The sequence below is a fragment of the Nyctereutes procyonoides genome, unplaced genomic scaffold (genome assembly GCF_905146905.1).
Source record: "Nyctereutes procyonoides isolate TBG_1078 unplaced genomic scaffold, NYPRO_anot_genome, whole genome shotgun sequence".
NCBI classification, from domain to species: domain Eukaryota; kingdom Metazoa; phylum Chordata; class Mammalia; order Carnivora; family Canidae; genus Nyctereutes; species Nyctereutes procyonoides.
Window position 1 is genome coordinate 35,041,441 of NW_026575047.1, and position 18,185 is coordinate 35,059,625.

The following is an 18,185-nucleotide window of genomic DNA, read 5'->3' on the forward strand; positions in this document are numbered from 1 at the left end:
TTCAAGCCACCCAGTGCTAAGAACCGCTCAGAGGCCAGCAGGAAGGGCATGGCTCTCGGCCTCTGTGGAAGGACCTCGTGGAATGCCACATGTGGCTTGGTGGAGCTCAAAACTGGCCGAGGAGGTGACGCTCCTGTGGCGGAGCAGCCTGGGCATGTGGACCCTGGAGGGGCAGAGACGGCTTTCTCTCCCGGGCCTGCAGGGGTGCCGCCGGGAGGGCTTTCCTCGGCTCACGCTCTGGCCCCACACACCTGCCTCACTAAAGCTCCCTTAGCGGTCCTGGATGGGACCGCTCAAGGCCCCAGCCCCCCTGCAGGCACACTCTGGGGAGATCCGCCCTTCCACCGAGCACTCCTGCTTCGCTCTCACCTACCCACCTGGCTGGCAATGTGGCGCAAAAGTGAGTTTTTACCTGTTGGTCAGTGTGAGCGTGAGGGGGACAGTGAACACATTCAGCCCACTCCTGACAGAGCCCTTCGGGAGCGTGGGGCCCTCTGGGCGAGGTGGTTCTTAGGTCTCGCGGACTCACGGATGGCTTTTAAAGGCAGTCTCCTGTACATCGGATCTTTCAGCTGAAAGTGGACAAAGTAGCGGGCAGTTCCAAGGGCGGCCGTCGGAAGTCTGGTCGCAGTGGCAAAGCCAGCATCACGGTCAGCAGAGCGGTGAGCAGCACCCCCACCAGCAGCCCGGTCAGACCGAAGTGTTCCAGGTAAATCGAGCCAGCACCGCCTTCTCGTAGGTACCGGCGCCTTCTCTCTGCTTCCTTTCCCTCGCTTTCTGCTGCTGCCCCAACCATTGCTTAGGGGTCCGGGTTCTGGCCCCAGCCTGGGGAGAGGGGCCGGGAGCCAAGGCCTCGGCTGTCCTCTCTGCTTGAGGACACCTGGGCACCTCACAGCTGTCCGTGGCTGGAGACCCTCCCGGCCATCCCTCGTGATGGGCAGCCCCGCACACCAGTGCTTGGGCCCTGGGGTTACCCTGGCCCCTCCTTCTACCAGAAGTGTCCACTGGAGGAAGCTTTCAAAGGGAGGCATGAGCCTGTTGGCTCCCCCTGAGCCACGTGGCTGACCCACCCCCTGCCCCCCCGGCTCCCCTAAGAGCCGAGGCACCCTCTGTCATGCCCAGAGCTCCAGGTCTGCACTGGATGGGCGGGAGGCATGTGGAGAGAGGGATTTGAGGCCCCCCTCCCAGCTGATCACCCCCTTCCCAAGGGAGGGCCTGCCCTCTTGGTCCCCAGGGCCTTTCCTACCTGCCAAGCAACATCTTCATAGACAAAGGTCTGGAACCCAATGTCCCTCTAGGTTTCCAGAGGGCAGTATTCTGACCTCCTTCCTCCATCCTTATGCCTCTCAGTAGCGAATGACACAGAATCCCCCAGCCTGGTTCTTCATGGTCACAAGGCTGAAAAGAATTGGTCAAATAAGCTTGTGAAACACTGGTTAAGCTAATTACTCTGTTCCTTGGCTGCAGGACTTGTCAGAGCTTTTATTCTATGAATGAGGACTGAGGGTTTCTAGGAGGTGCACAGAACATGCCATTTCCCAAACTCCCTCGTCCACAGAATTCTTTTCTCTCAGGGTATTTCTCACGGACCAAGAACCTCACAGAACACACTTTGAGACATTTGCCATAGGGGATTGAAATCTTGCTGTTCCCGTTTTCTGGATGGGCAGTCTGAGGCCCACAGAACCTGAAGGGTTTGTTAAAAGTGAAGCGTAACTACGTGGGGATTTAGCCCTGCACTCAGAACACACGCAGCCTTTCTTGTGCTCGGCCCAGCACTGCGTTTCTATTGCATTTTGAGCATCTACTCTGTGTCCCTTGCATGGTGCCAGGCTGGATGCACCCCACCGGCGGGGCCCTTGTCCACCCTGTGTCCTGGCTCTGCTTTACATAGACACAGGTCATGTCCTGAGTTGTGTTTACCTGCTGGGGTGACGCTTCCCAGGAGAGGCCCCCAGAGACCCGGAGCCCGTGCCCGGGCTGGCCCCAGGGCAATGGGCATGAGGGTGAGTGGCAGGCGGGGCTCCTGGGGCGTGCGGGGGCCTAGGAGGGTGAGCTGACTCCCCCGTGGCTTCCTTTTCTGCTTCCTGCAGGACATGCTGCCCATGCCCGGAGACCCGACCCAGGGGACCGGCAACTATAACATCGAGGACTTCGCGGACCTCGGCATGTTCCCGCCGTTCTCTGAGTAGCGGCAGGCAGAGTGCGGCCGGCGCTGGGCAGGGCCCCGCATGCTGTGACGGCGCCACCCGCCCCGCCGTAGGACCCCCCGGCAGAAGGCTCCGCACCCCCGCGCTGCCCCCGGCGCAGCATCGTGCAGCCCACAATCAGGGCTGCTCGGCCACCACCGAGGAGCCCTGGTAGACATTGGGGGTCGTTGTATTTATTGTACTTTTATCTGTGTACGCAGGGAGGTGAGCCCGTGGGGCCCGTGAGGTCTGGTTGTGAATAATCTCCTAGTAGACGACGTTCACCTATAAAAAGTCCAGTTACGGTCCCGAGTGCCCAGACCTGCCTGGGACACGGGAATCGGGTTTCTTCTTGCCTTTGACGCTGCGGACGGGTAGGGCTCGGGTGCTGGGAAGGGGGGCGAACAGGACGTGCTCCTCCCAGCAGAGGAGCACGGGGACCCAGAGGTGGACCTCGGCTCTCCTGGCCCCAGCTCAGCCACATCTGTGTGTCTGTCCGTCGTGCTGTGGGACATGTGTACTCTGTGCAGTGTGACGTGAATCCCTGTCCTGACGGGTGTGCTGTGCCCTGTGTGTGTCCTGTGGCCAGAGTGAGTGTCCAAAATGCAGGGTGCGTGGTGGGTGAGAGCCCACACGTGCAGCCCCCGCCCCCCCAGCTCAGCAACACCCCCACTGGTGGGAGCCTGGCCCAGGGTCCAAGCACCGGGCTGGCGCTTCACAGAGTCTCCAGAAGTCGTGGCTGGGAGCCTGCTTGCTTTGAGGGGTCATCTCTTCAGTCCAGGCGCACGTCTGAGACAAAGGGGCCCGCTCCTCTTCCAGGAGGCCCCCGAGGGGGCGCTCGCCCCTCCTGGTTATGTGCAGGTGTCTCCCACCTTGCTCCCAAGTCAGCACCTGCCAAAGGCACACCTTGAGGTCACAGAGCCCAGGCCTGTCTGTAGAGGAGAGAACGGGAAGGCAGGACTGTCATGCGGGCCTGCCCCCCCGAGAGCCAGCCTTGGCGGCCACATGACACCCAATGATTCTGGAGACGGTTCAGGTGCAGACCCACGCTTGGAGATGGGAAGGCAGAAACACCTTCCACCAGGCCGCCTGCGCCTTCTTTCTGCAGCCAGCTGGGGAACAGTGGCATCTAGCAGGGGACCATGCAGGTCCATGAGGCTTCCCGTTCTGATTCTGGCATGCAGTCACCATGGCCTTGAATTCCTCAGGTGGTCTCAGGACAGGAGGAAGAGCCAGCTTCTAGAAGCTCCTATCTGGCTAACTCAGCCCCTGGTCCCTGGTCTCTTGTTTCCCTGTATCCACTGACCACTCCCTCCCCATGCCCTATACACTGAGGCAGGTGGTCTGTGTGGCCTCCCCATCCGTGGGCCCCGTGACTCCCATGTGGGAAGGAAGCTAGGCATGCTGCCAGACAGGTGGAGGGGCCCTCCCCAGGAAAGCCTTGCACCCCTCCCGGGGTCCCTCAGGCAGACCTCCTTGGGCAGCCAGCTCAGAAACAACCCATGTCCCCACCCCTGGGACTTCAGAGGGCTGGGCAGAGAGGGCTCCCAGCTGCCTGGGTGCAGAGTGAGCTAGGCGTGCAGGAAGGAGCCAGGGGTGTTTGCATGGACCTCTGCAAGCTCTGCAGCAAACACCGCCCCGTCTGCTGTCCAGAGGGGACCCAGATGCCCAGCTGGGCTCGTAGAGCTCCACCTGCAAAAGCCCAGAGGTATTTGGTAGGATCCCTGTGGCCAGTAGCCAGCGTGATGTGATGCCAGTCCTAGACTCTAAGTTCACACTGACGTCAGTTTCTAGAGCGGCTTCTAATCCTTTGTGTATAGCAGTGATTGAGTGCAGGGTTCGGGTGCACCGAGGTCGTCTTACCCTTGGGAGCCTCTTCGCTGCAGGGACCTGGCGAACTCCATGTGCCCAGACAGTGCCTGAGCCAGCGCCCCCTCCCCCTTCCGCAGCCTGAGCCTACCCCAAGCAGGAGCACCATTATTTCCAGGAAAGGCACCCAAATAAGGTTTCGGATCAAAGAATAATTTCTCTGAAAAATGAGAACAGATTTTTTTGTGACCTTTCCACCTGTGAGTATGGAGGTTTTGGGGATTTCATGTGTGTTTTTTCCTTCTGTTTCCTGGAGGGCAGTGGGGGATTTCCTTAGATGTGCCCATCAGGTTGACCCTGGGACACAAGGCTGTGCCAGGACACGGGGGATGTGGAAGAGGTAGAGGAGCCTCGCCCCGGGGGCCTTCCAGCCACGTCTGTGTGTCACACAGGGGCAGGGGTGCAGACATCTCCAGGCTGGGTCCTGGAAGCTGAGGGCCATAGGGCAAGACGGGGAACGGGCAATATCGTGACGCAGGTAGACCGGTCAGCATGAGCTCTCTCCTCCATTCCCATCCCGCTTCCTGATTGTGGCTCTTGGAAGCTGTCATATGGCCAGTAAGAAAACAGGGCTGGAAGGGTGTCTTACCCAAGAGATGACGCTCTGCCAAGGATGCTTGAGAAAGACCCGAATAAGAATGAGAGCCGCAGAGGGGTTTTCCCAGTTTGGAGTAGGGTATCCCGCGCCAAGCCGGCTCAGCCTGCTGTCGACATGTCCTCAGACTCCGGCCCACATTCCTCTCCTGCTGGAGATGCTGGGGTTCAACCAGGACTCACCCCCTCACTCACAGCCCCCATCCTCAACGCGACCTTCAACGGCTTCCTTAGGCTGGGCGAGTGGCTTCCACAAACAGGCTGGGCCATGGCAGCCTGAGCCCTGGGGGAGGATGCAAAGCAGCCACATTGAAACTCCAGCAAGACTTGGTTCGTGACTATGGCTAAGGAGATTCTAGAACACTCTATGTGTCACTCCCACTAGTTCTGTGTTTAGCTGAGGTTTCAAAAAGGGATGGAGCCATCACAGCCGTGTTCTCCTCTGCTTTCCAAAATATTAAATCCAACCCCTTTGCTGTTTCGTGAACACCTTGCAGAGAGAGGAGGGGCGGGGGGTGCAGGGAGCCTGGACCACTCAGCCAGTGAAGATCCCGTGTCTCCCCCAGATTAGCCACATGTGATGGTGACCTCTCATCTACTTCTGCCTGCCTGAGCCAAGAGATGGGACAGGCCCCGGGGAAACGAGTGGTGGTCTCATCCTTCTACGTCAGCGTTTGGGAGCAGCGGAGCTCTGCTGGGACGGTGACCCCCACTCGCCTGGGCCCCCTGCTCCCTGTCGGTTATGACCTGTCACATAGTCAGACCAAGCCTCCTCAAAACTCTAATGGGTAATGAGTCAGGGCAGGAGTGGTCTTTGTTGTACCAGAACCTATGAGTTTGGTCATTACTTACCAGGGGTCCATTTTCTCCTCCCTCTGCCAAATCCTCATCTTATGTCCTAAGGGGCCACAAGCCACCTGGCTGACCACCTTTCCCTCGACTGCCCAGGGCTGGGACAGCTTGGAGATGGAGGCTCATTCATAGATGTGCCTGGGTCTTGTGGCCAATGCTGGTTGGGGCACCGACCAGGAAGGGGACAGGCTATTCTGGACGGGGCGACTGGCTCCCCGGGACAGCCTCGTGTTCCTTCGGAGATGACGGGCTTCCGTGGACAATGTAAGCACTTAATCATTTCTCTTGTAGCCTCTCTTCTTATGGCTGTGAGCTGTGCTGTGGATAAATCATCATTTGTATTTCTTGAATGTTCTCTATGACTAACGGCTATTGAGTTGGTTGTGTATATGTGTAACTAATGTAACTGCCTTTTAAAATTACATTACAATAAAAATGACTTTGCTCTGAACAGTGAACCGCGCAGGCCCACTTGGTGACTGAGCCGTTTGGGGAACCTTCTCTTGGACTTTGGGATGTATCTGGATCACACGTCTTCCTGACGGCTGTGTTGTATCACTGCCGGCAAAGGTGGAGAGTCCCTGGGTACAAAAGAGGGACCCTTCCTAGGGTCTAGCTACATAGGAGAGGAAGGGAGACGCTTGCCCTCGTATGTTCAGCAGAGCTCTCTAGAAGGCCCTCTGTGTGCTGTGTCTGTTCATCATCACAAACCTGTGCTATGGGGCTATTAGTCCCAGTTTACAGATCATGAAACTGGACTCAAGAAGTTAAGTGACTTATCTAAGAACAGACAGGAGGGGACTGATAGAACCAGGACTTGACCTCAAGCCTCACTCCAGACCCTGTCCTCTTTATATTTCTTTTTAAAAGTCTCCCAAACTTGGGGTACCTGGTGGCTCAGTGAATCATCTGCCTTCAGCTCAGTTCATTATCCCAGGGTCCTGGGATTGAGCCCCGTGTTGGGGCCCCTCCCCCTGCTTGTGCCCTCTCTCAAATAAATAAATAAAAATCTTAAAAAAAAAAAAAAACTTCTCCCAAACTTGACTATTTTAATATGCTCAAGCCTCTAGTAAATAGTTAACAAAATCTATCTAACCTTTCTCTGTTGGGAGATGACTATTTGGAGTCTTGCAAAATGGCAGACTTAAATCATTTAAAAACTTTTCCATCAAACATCTAGCATTCCTACTGTTTTACAGCTTTATTGAGCTATAATTGATATAAAATAAACTGCATATATTTAGAACATACATGGGAGAAAGTCTTATGACCTTGAGATAGACATAGATTTCTTAGATACTCCACCTAAAGCATGATCTATAAAAATAAAATTTTAAATTGGACTTCATAAAAAATTCAAAACCTTTGCTTTTCAAGCACACTGTTAGCAGGATGAAAAGATCCACCGTTGACAGGGAGAAAACATTTGCAAACCATGTATCTGACAAAAGACTAGTATCCAAAACATATAAAGAACCCTTTGAACTCCAAAACAAGTCAGTACAAAACGGGCAAAAAAATTGAACAGACACTTCACCAAAGAAGATACAAAGTGGGAAATAAGCATTAAAAAAAAAATGTTGGGGGACACCAGGGTGGCTCAGCGGTTTAGTGCACGCCATCGGCCCAGGGATCCTGGGGTTCTGGGATTGAGTCCCACATCGGGCTCCCTGCATGGATGGAGCCTGCTTCTCCCTCTGTCGTATGTCTCTGCCTCTCTCTGTCTCTCTCTGTGTCCCTCATGAATAAATAAATGAAATATTAAATAAATAAATGAATGGTTGGGATTATTAGTAATCAGGGAAATGCAGATTCTAATTCCACTAGCCATTAGAATGGTTTAACATTTAAGCAGACTGACGTGTTGTCCAGCATGTGGAGGGCCTAGACACCCCCACATACCCACAGTCCTTTTGCACAACAGGCAGTTTCTTCTAAAATTAAGCACCACATGCACATATGACCCCGTCTTTCCACATTTCCACTTATTTGCCCAGGGGAAATGAAAACCATTCCACGCAAAGACTTCAATGGAAGTATTCGTTGCAGCTATATTTGTAATCACCAAGAACCAGGAACAGCCTAAATGCCTGTCAGAAGGTGAGTGGACAAATGGTGGTACATCCATACAATGGAAACCTACTCAGCAACGAAACAAATCAAAGCGTAGATACAAGCAACCGAAAGATATATCTCAAAAACATCACGCAGAACAAAAATAGCCAGGCACAAATGTAACCACATGATTCCATGTTTATGAAATTCTGAGAAAGACCTCTAGGTAATCAGCAGGGTCCTGGGAGGGAGCCCTGTGTCGGGCTTCTTGCTCAGTGGAGAGTCTGCTTCTCCCTCTCGCTCTGCCCTTCCCTGCTGCTCATCCTCTCAATCTCTCTCTCTCTCTCTCAAATAAATAAAATCTTTTTTAAAAATTGTTTAAAAAGTGAAGGAGTAAGAAGAAAAAAAGGATGGGGAAAATGGAGCTTTCAGCCTTCCTGGCACCTGGAAGCTTTATGATTAAAAGTGTTATTTTGGCATGGATCTAGAACACGAGATCAGTGAAACATAATGAAGAACCTAGCAAGACACATTCAGAAGGGAATTTGTCCTTTGGGAGACCCAGCATCACAAATCATGGGGCTCCCAGAGAATGGTGGCAGGGAAAACACGCAGGAAAAGGACATTTTATTCTTGACTTATACAATATACAAAATACAGAACAGGAAAAATACAGTGCATGGAGATGAAGATATCTGTTAAAAAGTGATGATGTATATTAAAAAATTGGAAGAAAAACCTAGGAAACTGTATTTATAGAATCCAATCAACAAAGGATTTCTCACACCAAGCATGAAGACCACAAACCATAAAGTAAAATACTGATGTATTTGAACTTGCTGAAAGACTCATCTTACAAAAATGTGAAAAATGGGGTGCTGGATGGCTCAGTTGGTGAAGCGCCTGCCTTCAGCTCAGCTTATGATCCTGGAGTTCTAAGACTGAGTCCCACATTGAGCTCCCTGCTCAGTGGGGAGTCTGCTTCTCCCTCTCCCTCTGCTGCTCCCTCTGCTTGTGCTCTGTCAAATAAATAAAATATTTTTTTATTTTTTTTAAGATTTTATTTATTCATGAGAGACACACAGAGAGAGAGAGAGAGAGAGAGGCAGAGACATAGGCAGAGAGAGAAGCAGGCTCCATGCAGGGAGCCCGACATAGGACTCGATCCCAGGTCTTCAAAATCACGCCCTAGGCTGAAGGGAGGTGCTCAGCCACTGAGCCACCCGGGCGTCCCAATAAAATCTTTTAAAAAATGTAAAAGACAACGAATAAACTGGTAGAAAATATTTGCAATTTAAATTTTATATACCAAAGTGGTGTGTGAGCAGAGTACTCAGACTCTATGAAGGATTCACTAAAATGAGTAAGAAAAAGACAACAGGTGCATGGCCAAAGAGTTTGAACTCAAATGGCATTAAACATGTCAGAAGGGGCTGAACCAACCTCGTAATTCAGGGAAATCCAAAACTGAAACAAGATAACTATGTCCTGGGATTTCCTAAGTCTGATCAACACAGTTATTATTGAGGGTACGGGGAAGCAGGGACACCTGCTGATGGGAAAGGAGCCGGATGCTCTGGGGAGTGTTAGGTGACGTCCCTCCAGGTCAAAGATGTGCAAGGCCCCTGACGCACGCAGCGACCCCAGCTCCACACCCTGTTCTAGGAAGCCTCCAGCAGGAGCATGAGGGGACAGTGACAAGGAGATTTGCTGTGCTGTGTGTAGCAGTGAAAAGTGAGAGACATCTAACCGTCCCTCAGTGGGGACATGAATAAACTCATTTAGTCACACAAAGGAATACTCTGCTGCCTGTAAAGTGGCTTGTTGCAGCGTGCAAAAATTCTAAAAAATAGGGTTTTGAATTTAAAACATTGTTGGTATTTTTATAACTCAGGACAATCACATATTTTGTGCATAAATAGGTAGGTAATTCGATTTTAAGGAAAAGAGTGCCATAAACAGACTGACAGGCACCACTCTGGATAGAGAGCGTGAAGAGACGATGTGGCTGTAGGGTTTGTACTTCTGAGTTCCTTAAAGCAGATTAAAAAAAGAAGGGTGAGTGTGGATGGCAAATAAAGGGAAGAAGAGGCGCCCTTGAGTGGTTCAGTCAGTGAAGCATCTGCCTTGGCTCAGGTCATGATCTCAGGGTCCTGGGATCGAGTCCTGCGTCGGGATCCCTGCTCAGTGGGGCATCTGCTTCTTCCTCTCCCTCTGCCTGCTGCTCCCCCACTTGTGCTCTCTCTCTCTCTCTCATTCTCTCTCTCAACTAAATAAATAAAATCTTTAAAACAAATAAAGGGAAGAAGAAAAGTATTTGAAGAATTAGGGCAAAATGTTCAACAGCTCATCTCATCTTCGTACTGAGCAGGGAGGGAGTATGTTACTCTTCTCTCGAATTTGCTGTGTTGTGGAAGTATTTAACAATTGCACATAAACCAGTAAGTGAGAAAGCAGCTACTTAATTTCACTAAGTAGTCAGGAAAATGCAAATTGCAGTAAAAATGAGGCAACGTTTCTCGCCCCTAACAGGTTGCCAAAACACAGAAGAGTACGTACATCCATCACAGGTACAAATGCACGTGCAAGAATTTTCTGAAATATTTTTGGTAGAAATCTACATTTTCACAATTTGAGTGACGATATCTCTTTTTTTTAAAGAGTATTTATTTGAGAGAGAGGACATGAGCGGAGGGAGGAGCAGAGGGAGAAGCAGGCTCGTCGCTCAGCAGGGAACCCGATGCGGGGCTCATTCCAGGACCCTGAGATCACAACCTGAGCTGAAGACAGATGCTCAACCGCTGAGCCCCCCAGGTACCCAAAGTGACGATATCTTTTAATTGAAAATAAACATGTCTTTGACCCAGCCACCTCCTTTCTAGCTGTTCCTCCTGGTGAGAGAAGAGCCTTGAAGAATGCAGGTGTATGTGTGAGAATGTATACTGCAGCGATACTCCACAGGGGGAGAAAAATTGTGGATTGAGGCAAAGCCAAATAGAGGAATGGATGAATAAATTGAAGAACATCCTTTCATTCAATGTTACATAGCATCACCTCTGTGTGTGAACAAATACAAAACAATCCCATTTCAGGCCTGACACTTGTGAGCCTGTTTCTCCCCCAGACTCCCCCTGCGTGTTCTCAGTGTGTTGGTGATGACGTGCACCTGCTGGGCATGGGGCTGAGGCTCCACAGGGAAGGCGCGCCCACCCGTGGAAACCTCATTCCTGGGGAAGAGGCAAGCAAGCAGAATATGACATTCCAGAATGTGCTCAGGTTTCGGCGTAGAGGACCCCATCCTGCCCCAACACAGATGGGGAGGTGGAGCGGGGAAGGGGCTGGAGAGCCTCGAAGGTTGTGATTAGCTTGGCTTAACCAACGGGTCCCAGATGGGGCCCAGCAGCAATGCAACCTTCCCACTGGGAGCCCAGCCTGTGGGCTCTGCTTTTGTGGAGAACATTTAACGGGGCTCCCATCTCCAAGCCCAAGTCCCTGATAAACCCCAAGGTGGGTATGCAGACCCTCAGTGGGACACCAGCCTCTGGCTACAGCCCGACTCCTGACTCCTGACTCTTCCCACAATTTTACAGTTCCCCATGGGAGTCACACACGCACGCAGAAAGCAAAGAAACCTGCCCAGAGCTGGCGGGAAGGGAAGCCAGCCGGCACCGCAGCCACCTTCCAGCATGAGGGTGTGTCTCCTCCACGAGGCTCCTTGAGCGCAGAAGCCACATCCACTCCTGTGTCTCGTGGGCCGTCCACCCGGTTTCCCCTGTGGTCCTGAGAGCAAGCTGCACCCCGGAGCCTCAAGCGTGGGGCCAGACAGGCCAGGCAGCCCCGCAATGGTCCAATGGCAGTAAGTTCCCAGCGGCTGGTGGCAACTCAGTAGGGGTGGTGTCCGAGAAGGGGGCCATGCACCCCTGCACCTGCAGCGCTGTGGCTCTCACACATGGATGGAAGAGAAGGCAGCCGAGACAGTTGCTGGTTGTCATGGTGGCCACCGGCTTAGCCCTGGGGAGACAGCCAGGCTGGGGTCAGCAGGACATGCGGCACCAGAGCCTCCCCTCTGGGATCTTGCAGCGTGGCCCCCGTTTACGGTGGGACTTGTGCGGGAGACCATTTCCCCTCCCGGGTGCACATGGCAGGGAGGCCGTGTGACGGGGTGGTGGTGTTTAACCTGGGCCAGGCTCTGCAGGCAGCCCCGGGGGAGACGTCCAGGGAGGGCTGGGACACCCCCACATGCAGGCCGGTCCTGTCACCTAAGAAGACATCCCCACGGGGCCTGGGCCAGGGAGTAGCTCAGCCCAGGGGTCTGGGACATTCCCAGTTCCAGCCATGAAACCCCACCTCCCGTAAACAAAGAAAACAAGGACATTTGGTCACCCACCCGGGACCCCAACGTTTGCTGACTGTGTCGGCAGAGCCCCTGGACAGGAAGCAAGGCACCGACAGGATTTTGTAAGGCCGCAGATGGCTGGAGCTGGACAGGATTTTGCTGGGAACCGCAAACAGCATTCTTAGGTAACAGAAGGGGAAACGGAGCCCAGATGTTCACTCGAATCTCCCTCTGTTTCCCAGAAGCTTAGCAATAGAGGAGCGCTCCTCTCAGCCCTGATCGTCTCGGTGAATGGGGCTGCGAATCAGACCCACACAGATCCCACCTAAAGTGGGATTTTCTTTTATTCAAACAGGCTCCATGCCCAGCATAGAGCCCAGTGCGGGGCCCAAACCCACAACCCTGTGATCGAAACCCCAGCTGAGATCACGAGTCGGATGCCTAACCCACTGAGCCACCCGAGCATCCCAAAGCAGGGGCATTTCTATGCCATGTACAACTCCCCAGACCTGTGGAGAAAGACCCTTCCCCTCAGGCCCGGGGAAGGCTGACCCAGCCAGTTGTGCAGGTCCTCCATGCGTCCACCTGGAAAGGGAACCACAGAGAAGGTGACCCGGCCGGGCAGCCTGGTCCCCTGATAGAAGCCTGGAGCCTTTGAGGCTGGGCTTTGTGCGGAGAGCAGCGCTGTTTCTGCCCCGAGGAAACCCAGCTCCATATCCCTTGTGGTCTCGCTGGACCTTCTGAGGACCCGAGGCAGTGGCAGATCCTGGAGCCTGCCCCCCTGGAGCAGAGGGGAAGAGGCCCAGGGCAGACAGGCAACGATGGTGGCCACACAGAGTGGCCTGCGGCCGGGGGTCCCCAAGGGGAGTGATGTCAGAGCCAGCCTGGTGTGTCCGTTTCCCTGGGCTGCCCTGACAAGTTAGCACAAGTGGGATGGCTTAAGACAGCCAGGACAGGAAATAGGGACGCCCGGGTGGCTCAGAGGTTGGGCATCTGCCTTTTAGCCCAGGGCATGTTCCTGGGGTCCTGGGATTGAGTCCCGCATCGGGCTCCCTGCATGGAGCCTGCTTCTCCCTCTGCCTGTGTCTCTGCCTCTCTCCCTGTGTCTCATGAATAAAAACAAACAAACAAAAATGTATATATTCTCAGAATTCTGGAGACCACATTCTGAATCAAGGTGTTGGCAGGGCTGGTTCCCTCTGGGGGTTGAGAGGGGGCGTCGGGGCTGTGCCTCTTCCAAGGTTTCGGTGGCTGCCAGCCATCCTCGCCTCCCTGGGCACGTGCCAGCACGCCCCCCGTCTCGGCCGGGCGTCCACAAGACCATCTTCCAGGGTCCCTGTGTCTCAAATCTGCCCCCTCCTTTCTCTTCCAAGGGCCCACTCATTGGGGTAGGGCCCGTCCTCAATCCAGGACAACCTCATCCCAAGACCCACAACCTAATTACATCTGCAAAGACCCTATGTCCACATGAGGTCACTTTCTCATGTCCCAGGGGTTAGGACTTGGACATATTTCAGGGAATGCAACTCAGCCCACTGCACGCAGCAAGGTGTGAGGGACAGTCCCGGTCACTGGGTCTTCTGCCAAAATGTGCAGGAATCCAGACTGTCCCAGAATGGTGGAGGATGCCCAACAGAGTATCCCTGAGTGCCAGGAGTAGCCAGCAACACCCTTGCTCCTGAGGTGGGGACCACCCTTGCTCCTAGACCCTTGGGAACAAGTTAGAGGCTTCCGTCTCTTCCCTAATATCCTCCCTTCAGGCTTCCATCTCCACGGTCCACACCAGCCTGACTGCAGAGCCTGGAAGACGTGTCACTACGGGAGGTTGGGGACAGCTGACCTCCCCCCATCCCCCAGGTGAGGGAGGGGGCCAGCGCCTCAGTGGAGAGCAGTTTTCAGGAGGCTGGGGTCCAGCTGCACCCCTCTGTGGAGTCAGGATGTGATCTGTTGGGCAACGGGAGGTGGAAGGAGAGATCGTATTGGGGAAGTTGGCCTCCAGTTCTGTCACTGGTGAGGCAGGTGGGAGGTGATGGGGAAAGGCAGGAGTTATGGGCTCAGTCCGGAAACTGAGGAGTGGTAGGGGACACTTGGCAGCAGAGGAGCAAAGGCCACAGATCCCTAAAAACAACCCTGCTGCTCTTCTTGCCAGTGATCTGCACGCAGAGGAGAGAGTGGGGCTTCTGTAGAGAAAACCATGCCACAGGGAGAGAGGTAAATCCACACGGTTAAAGACTAAGAGGTCCAGCGACAAAGCTTAGGGATTTTGTTCTTTTTTATTTTAAATTATAATGTATCGCATTCTTACCTCCTTCTGGAATCTATTTCTTAAGAGGACAAGGTTATGCTCCAGAAACTCCCTAGAATGGATGGATGAATCCCCTGGGATGCAGTACAGGTAAATTCACCTGCATATCTCTACCTTCTAACACAACGTCTGGGAGGGTGGTCAAAGCACGTTTGCATATTGGCTGAATATGCAATCATATGTAATTTGCATATCGCCTGAATATATAATCAAAGGGCCATGTGGGATCTGCCCGTGGGGCGCAGGTGCCCTCCATCCAAGCACATCTCCTTGGCCAGAGGACTATTGCTGAGGCATCTCCTGAGAAGCACAAGTAGAGGGAGTTGACCTTCATGTCCAATGACAGCTCTAACTTTCTCAGGCATCACTCATTTGAAAGAGTGGAATAAATCCCAAAGGACATTTGCAGGGACCCTGGAGACTCACAGATTATAGGCCAACGGAGATTGTTTCAGGGCGAAGTCCCCGGGAGGACCTGGATCTCCTTGCATGCATGCAGGCCAGATGTCGTCTGTGGCTCCTTTGGCCCTCCTGCCTCCTTGGGCTCTCTGAGTCTGGGTGATGCTTAGCCCTGGCTGGTCCAGGGGACACCTGGCACAGGAGCGGCTGGGACACGCAGGGCATGATGGACAGGGCAGCTTGGACACTGAGGGATCTACACACATGAGAGAGGGTTGATCTTATTTCATCTCCCAGGAGGCCTGGCTGGTCAGGCTGAGATCTGAAGACCGGGAGAAGGGAGGATGACTGCTCCTGGAGGACGTACAACCATGAGGCTGGCTGAGCCCAGAGAGGGGCAGTCGCTCAGATTATGGAGATGGGGCCCTCGTACCCCATCCAGCTCCGAGGTGCAGGGGGAAGCCTGGCCACACCCCAGCACCCAGCCCTACGAGGGAGCAGTGTGATTTGGGAGAGGAAAGTCATCTAGGAGGCAGAGTGTGGTGGGAGGGAGCCCCTCGTTACCACTGAGTCTGCATTTCTCAGTAACAGTGACCTCCTATGAAGGCCGTTCCCCAGTGAAGCGGGTTGTTTCCAGGACAACAGGATAAAAATGCACGTGCTCTGAGCATCAGAAGAAGAGCCTGTGCTGACCACATGGAGAGGGCCTGGCATCCAGCACAGGCAAGAAGGGTGCTGGAGACAGCAACTGCCCAGGAGTACCAGGTCAGAGAGGGGAGCACTGAGTCAGGGGTGGGGAACACTGAGTTAGGGAGCAGGAGTATCAAGTCAGGGAGAATGGAGCACTGAGTCAGGGAGTAGGAGCATGGAGTCAGAGAGCAGGGAGTACTGGGTCAGGGAAGGGAGCACTGAGTCATGGGGTGGGGAGCACCAAGTCAGGGGGTGGGAAGTACTGGGTCAGGGAACAGGGAGCACTAGGTCACAGGCTGGGAGCACCGGGTCAGGGGGTCGGGGAGCATCAGGTCGAGGTCGGGGAGCATCAGGTCGAGGATTGGGGAGCATCACGTCAGGGGGTGAGGAGCACTAAGTCAGGGGACTGGGAGCACCAGGTCAGGGGGCTGGGAGCATTGAGTCAGGGGTGAGCACCCAGTTTGGGAGCATCACTTTTCTGAATAGGTACATCACTGAAGATGTCTTTCCTCCTTTCTGTTCATTAAGCAAAACAAAACATGGGATGCAGTGTGTTTTAGGAGGATTATTCCGGAAAGAAGGTTACATTTCATTTACTGAAATGTCCAGTGACGCACAAGGTATTTTTTTTAAAGATTCTATTTCTAAGTGATCTCTACCCCCAAACCCACCACCCGGAGATCACCAGTCACAGACTCTCTCGGCTGAGCCAACCCAGTGACACATGTTGTATTGTTTTAAGATAAGATTCACATACCATAAAATTCACCGTAGTAAATTATACAATCCAGTGGTTTTAATCTATAAACAAGTTTATGCAACCATCAGATGTTAATTCCAGACCATTTTGTCATCCCACAAAGAAACCCAGGCCCGTTACCATCACTCGCTCTTCCCTGCTTCCCTCAACTCTTCCCTGAGCCCAGGATGTGCTTGTCCGGTGCGGGGCGTGGAGATGGAGCCGTGCTGCGTGTGGCCGGCTGTGTCTGGCTTCTGTCTCCGAGCTGCTCTCAAGCTTCGCCCCTACTGGAGCTTCTCAGTGGCTCAGTCCTTTTATTGCCAAATAAGATTCCATTAGTACGAATACAGCACTTATTATTTATCTGTTCATCTATTGATGGCCCTTTGGGGTTGTTCCCATTTTTCAAATATTCTAGGTAAGGCCACACTGAGTATTCGTTCAAGATTTGGACAAACAGGGATCCCTGGGTGGCGCAGCGGTTTGGCACCTGCCTTTGGCCCAGGGCGCGATCCTGGAGACCCGGGATCGAATCCCACGTCGGGCTCCCGGTGCATGGAGCCTGCTTCTCCCTCTGCCTGTGTCTCTGCCTCTCTCTCTCTCTCTCTCTCTCTCTGTGTGTGTGTGTGTGACTATCATAAAAAAAAAAAAGATTTGGACAAACACAAGGCGGGGGTGCTGGGTCACACGGTAACTACACGTTTCACGTGCCGAGGAGCCGCCCGACTGTGCTCCAACGTGGCCACCCCACTCTCCGTTCCTGCCAGCAGCACCCAAGGTCCCAACTGCCTCACCAGGACTCGTCCAATGTTGCATTTTTCGCCACCCTCTGGGCATCAGGAGGTGTCTCGCTGTGGGTTTTATTCGCATTTCCTCGGTGGCTCATGATGTTAAATATCTTCTCTTGTGTTTAATGTCCATTTGTCCATCTACTTTGGAGAAATGTCTATTCAGATCCTTCGCCATTTTATTTGAATTGAATTTTAAATTTAAATTGAATTTTCTGTCTTCTGTATAATTGAGTTGTAAGAGTTATTTATGTCTTCTAGTGCTGTGTCCCTCATTAGATATATGGTTTGCAACTACTTTCGTCTAGCCTGCGAGTCTCTTCTCACTTTCTTTATGGTGTGTTCTTTGAGGCACCAAGGTTTTTAATTTTGATGAAGTCTGATTTACTTTTTGTAGCTGTTGTTTGTGACTGTGGTGTCTTATCTAAGAAACCAGTGTCTAATCCAGAGTCCCAAAGATTGACACCGATGTTTGCTAGTAAGAGTTGTATAGTTTCTACCCTTTGTTTATGTCTTTGGTCCATTTTGAGTTAATTTTTGTGTAGAGGTGGTGGTCCAAATGCCTCCTTTTCCATGTAGAAATCCATTTGTCCCAGGGCTATTTGTTACTGAGCACATCATCCTCTCAACCTGGCAGGAAACAAACTGTCAATGTGAGGATTTATTTCTGGACTCTCAGTTTCCTTCCAATGATCTACACATCTATACTTACACCACTACCCCAGTCTTGGTTGCTGTGGCTTTGTGGGAACTTTTGAATTTGGAAGGTCTGAGCCCTCCAGCTCTGTTTTCCCTAAGGACTGCTTGGCTACTCTGGTCCCTTGTGCTTCCGTACGAATAAATGATTTTACAAATAGGAATGTGAACATGAAAGTCTATGAATATGAATCTGAATTTTAGGGGATCCCTGGGTGGCGCAGCGGTTTGGCGCCTGCCTTTGGCCCGGGGCGCGATCCTGGAGACCCGGGATCGAATCCCACGTCGGGCTCCCGGTGCATGGAGCCTGCTTCTCCCTCTGCCTGTGTCTCTGCCTCTCTCTCTCTCCCTGTCTGTGACTATCATAAATAAAAATAATAATAAAAAAAAAACTTGAATCTGAATTTTAGAATCGGCTTGTCACTCTACAGAAAGGGCAATTGGAATCCTGACAGACATTGCATTTAACCTGCTGATCAATTTAGGGGTTTACCATCTTAATAGTATTAGGCCTTACAGTCCATAGTCACAGGACCCCATTCATGTATTTAGTTCTTAGTTCTTTCAATGAGGTCTTATAGTTTTCGACTATACAGGTCCTACACTTCTCTTGTCCAATTTGTTCCTAAGTGGTTTTTGATCATGTAAATGGAATTGGCTTCTTAATTTCGCT

General features: G+C 52.5%; 1 protein-coding gene across 3 annotated transcripts in view; it reads left to right on the forward strand.

Moving 5' to 3' along the window:
* ARNT2 (aryl hydrocarbon receptor nuclear translocator 2) overlaps positions 1 to 5,955 on the forward strand; it is a 153,863-nt gene extending 147,908 nt beyond the window's left edge. For all 3 annotated transcript variants that reach the window (XM_055326401.1, XM_055326402.1, XM_055326403.1), the window contains exons 18-19: positions 573 to 709; positions 2,094 to 5,955. In XM_055326401.1, coding sequence (XP_055182376.1) covers positions 573 to 709; positions 2,094 to 2,192 — 236 coding nt within the window. In that variant the 3' untranslated portion in view covers positions 2,193 to 5,955. The remainder of the gene's footprint in view (positions 1 to 572; positions 710 to 2,093) is intronic.
* The last annotated feature ends 12,230 nt before the right edge of the window (positions 5,956 to 18,185 follow it).